A 4,495-nucleotide genomic window follows, 5' to 3' on the forward strand; every position below is an offset into this window, starting at 1 on the left:
TTTTGAGTAATTTTCACTGCAGTTGTTTTTTTTTGTGGTTTTTTTTTTTTTTTTATAAATTTTAAAGACACATTGCAATTTCCATTTTGATAAAATTCTTTCCATACATAGAAGGCTAGGAGTGATCAGAAGCACATGGGATTTTAATAGCATAATTCTCACAATAACATAACAGAAACTATGGGAGTGAAATCAAGTCATGGTAAATTAAAAATCTGAAAGTTATGCTCTTATTTTATCCACTTACATTTTTAGACAACATAAGTTAAGACAAAAGCATATATTTACTTGTCTTGGTTTTCAGTGGCAAAGTTTTGGTAGCAGGGGAAGCTATGGGGTGGCTTCTGTGAGAAGTTGCTCAAAGCTTCCCCTACATCCAATAGACCCAAAGCCAGCCAGCCAGCTGCAGGGCATATCTGCTGCAGGCCAAGGCCAAGTCCATCAGCAATGGTGGCAGGCCCTCTGGGATAACATATTGAGGAAGGGGAAAATAAAACTGCACGAGAGGGTGTTTTAAGATTGAGTTTTTAATTCTCATTACCCTATTCTGATTTGATTGGTAATACATTATTTTTTTTCCCAGCTCAAGTCTGTTTTGCCCAGGCAGTAATCGCCGAGGCATCTCCTCGTCTTGATCTCAACCCAGGAGCCTCTGCCTTCCACTGACTTTTTCACTCCCCTGTTTAGTTGAGGAGGGAAGAGACAGAAGAGCTTCAGTGGGCACCTGGTGTCCCACCAGGGTCAACCCACCATGTTACTACATGCAATGGGAACACTACAGGACTCAGATTAGGCAGCTCATGTGGTCAAAATATATTTAGAAGCAACACTGATTAGATTAGCTCAGCAATAAGAAGGAACAGAGAAAGACTTAGAACAAGGAACATGGGAAGATCAAACATGCAGCTTAGCCACATTAAGTCTGAGAAGGTGAACGGACACCCCCTAAAAAATACACAAGGAAGACAGACTGTGATAACAGATAAGAAAAATTAGTCTTTTCCTGACAAACTCATCTGATTAAATAACACCATTAAAAAGAGACACAAAAGAGTAACCAGAGGGAATACTACTATATTTGATTTTTCAGGAATCACTTTCAAACAACTGGCTACCAAACAAAGTTGGCATGCAAGAGTGTTTTCAGATGTTTTTCACATAACTTGTTACACAATCGAAGAGGAATCAGTTTCTTTACACATCTTTTTTGACTATTAGCAGACAAGCAGTAAAGGAAGAATTTCTTTACCTTTTACTTGGATTGGTTCTTTAAGGAAAGACTGCTTTTGACCTACATTGGTTGTATCTTGTCCTGTAAAATAAAAATAAAGCTCGCCCTAAACATGAAAGGATTTACTATCCCTTTTAGTAAGGAGTTCTGTTGACATAAAATAAGAATATCTTAATATTGCTTTCCAAACTGACAATTAAAAAAAAAATTTGCCAGATTTCCAGTATTTAAAACTTTCAAAACTAAAGACAGAAATAGTTATAAATAGAAAAATAAGACAATAGAACTTTAACAGAATCCTAGCAGCTTGCAGAAGAGCACTAAATTGCAACATACTTCAGAAAGTATCCCCAAATTTTAAAAAATATTTTAACAGTGTACTTATAGCTTGAGGCAATTTTTATGCAAAATTTTAGATTAGTAAATACTATGAATTCTACATAGTTTGTGGTTGCTGATCACCCAAGTCTCATAGAGCTTTCAACCTGTAGTTCAGTTTTAAGGGACTGAGGCTTTCTCACTCAAAAAGCTAGCTCCTTAATATACAGAACATTTAAACTAAAATTCACAGCTCTCATGTCAAACTGGAGATAGAATGAAAACAAAGTATTTTAGCTGGTTTTGAGATTTAAGTATATGACTCAAGAAGTCAACAAAATATATTTTACAGTACCGTTAAGTGAATCTTAATATTTGGAAAATAATAAATACCAGTAATATTAGTGAGATTGCTACTTAGAAATCAGAAATACTACTTGACAATACAAATATTGCATTCTTATCTCATATACCTCACTACAGCTTTCAGAACAGAAGTCTTCTGATTCTAACATGTCAAACCAACATACCCACTCTTTTGTGCCCTAACACTCACACTGGAGGTTTGCCACACGTCCAACAGTCTGTAATAAAATTAAAACTGACCTTATCGAAAGTGATATACAAAAAAAATGACAATTTTTCAAGTAGGTTTGTGTTAATCAGTGAGATATTCCTAGCTTAACGTGCCACTCAAATTACCCAAAGGTGAGCTACTCTTAAAACAAATGAGAAGCAAGGTTAGTAACAATCCCAATATGGTTTCTTGGAAAAATAAAAACATATTTATGAAACTGATCTTATTACCCAACAAATAAGGCCAGACCATAAATGACTAGCATTCCTAAAACAGTCATCCCTATCAGCTATTGTTTGACTTGAAAACGAAAGCCAAAGACCCTTTGCTGTTGTTTTCTTTTCCTACCTGGTTTAAAACACTGGGTATCCCATTTATCAATATTCAGGATAAAAAAAGCTTCAGCTAAGATTGCTGAGCAAAACCACTATTTAAAAAAAGATTAGGTCACACGGTTTACATCTATGCACAGAGATCTATGGACATCAAGCAGACTTTTAAATCTTATTACTTTGGCCTAGAGACAGGACAAAAATCACAGTGCATCAGAGAGAAAAAAAAATGCAATACTTCAATTCACAATTACTGTTTTTCAGACAAGTAGAGGTTGTTGTGATGGAACTTGCAAGGTGAGTACTATCTTGTACTGTACTTGCAAGTACAGTAATATCTTCAAAACTGCATTAACAGGCAAACCATTTCCAAATTTTACTGATAAAAAAATGGAGGTCCAAAAGATATCCATTATTTGCTAAATATTTCAGTTACTGAAAAGTATGGGAAACTTTACAAGTAGCATATTACCTCTTCAGAATTCTATCAAAAGATCATGTGTTTTTAAACAAACAGTAGCAGTACATCTGTAACACATGAGAACATTCTATCCACGAGGCCCTAGACAACACCACCTACATGAAGCGTGCATATAATAACATTGAGTCCAAAAGAAACTTCAGAGTGACTGCTTGCCATCCCACCTCCACCCTAGCTCTGCAAAACACAAAACCAACTTCTCACAAGAAAATATCAACAACTACAACTAGCTCTACAGTCCTTCATGGTATTCAGGCACACATTCTTCTGCAAGAATCTCACCCTCTAGCAACCATCTTCAGCTCAAGGCTCTTCAAGAAACAAAAGCAGTCTTAAATGTTATCCTCTTCTAAAATCCAATCACAGACTTAACAAACAATATTTGTTATGCTTAAAACAACATTTAAGATCCACTTTTGTACTGCAGTTCTGACAACTGTCAGAGTAGAAAGGTCTAGCAGATGGAACAGCTCAACCTTCTCTACCAGTCATCTATAGCATGACCTGGAGAAGTCACAGCACTGTGTATTCACTCCTTAAATCTTTATCACTAGTTCATTTCACACAACAAACCTGAAATACTATTCACTTTATCAAATAAAGTCAAATACTTTATCACTAGTTCATTTCACACAACAAACCTGAAATAGAATTCAAGCCAGAAAAGTGGTGAAAGACAAGTAAAATATTCTATTTCTTATCCCTTAAATTACCTAATCCCTTCTGACATCTACATTTTATCATCACCACTTTAAAACTGATTGCTCTAAACTTAAATCTTTTAAATACTGGAATGACAAAAAAAATTCAGCATTCCTCTCTGCTTATTCATTTGAAACATATATGTAGATGCCCACAAGCAACAAATACTAAGAATTCTGCAACCTTCTGTGAATATCACACAACTGAAAAAAAAAAAATCAAGCTCTTATCAGCTATTAAATACACAAAGTTTTTACATTTATATAAATGCTCTTTATTTGAGCTTAGTACTACCTGTTCCAGCTTTATGCAGGGATTCTTCAGGGGTTGATCCACTTTTATCTTCTGACCCAAGATCTTTTTTCTGACCATTGGAGGTATAAACTCTCACTTGACTCATCAACTGCACAGGCAGACGACTGCACGGTAGAATGTAAGGCAGACTCATACTTTTCATTGAAGCTTGCCATCCTAATGGGAAGAAAAAAGGAAAAAAAAAGTTTCAGGTAACCATTCTGGAAGGAAAAAGTAGGGAAGACCCAGCTATACCAGCACAAGTTATGGAAAATTCGCTTTTAAGTACTGACCTATGCTTATTTTACCCATGTTTAGGAATTACAAAATGGGACTACACAGCATGCTTTCACTGCCTCCCTTCAAACATCCACTTTTAAACTTCATTCTAACATTCAGGTTTTTTCCCCATACAATGCAGTATGCACTTTTTCCAAACACCTCTTGATGATCTTAAAATGATCTTTTTTTAAAAAAAAAAAAAAAAAAAATACAAAGCTATTTGATTAGACTGACTTACAGATACATTAAATCTCATTCTAGTCATACTGCTTCAAAAC

General features: G+C 35.2%; 1 protein-coding gene across 1 annotated transcript in view; it reads right to left on the reverse strand.

The window, feature by feature from the left end:
* SLC30A9 (solute carrier family 30 (zinc transporter), member 9) overlaps window positions 1-4,171 on the reverse strand; it is a 30,220-nt gene extending 26,049 nt beyond the window's left edge. The window contains exons 1-2 of the mRNA XM_008946472.1: window positions 3,936-4,171; window positions 1,250-1,312 (exon numbers count right to left, since the gene is read on the reverse strand). Of these exons, the coding sequence (XP_008944720.1) occupies window positions 1,250-1,312; window positions 3,936-4,098 (226 nt within the window). The 5' untranslated portion in view covers window positions 4,099-4,171. The remainder of the gene's footprint in view (window positions 1-1,249; window positions 1,313-3,935) is intronic.
* Window positions 4,172-4,495: the final 324 nt, after the last annotated feature.

This window comes from Merops nubicus, unplaced genomic scaffold, assembly GCF_000691845.1.
Source record: "Merops nubicus isolate BGI_N331 unplaced genomic scaffold, ASM69184v1 scaffold19510, whole genome shotgun sequence".
In the NCBI taxonomy this organism is placed as follows: Eukaryota; Metazoa; Chordata; class Aves; order Coraciiformes; family Meropidae; genus Merops; species Merops nubicus.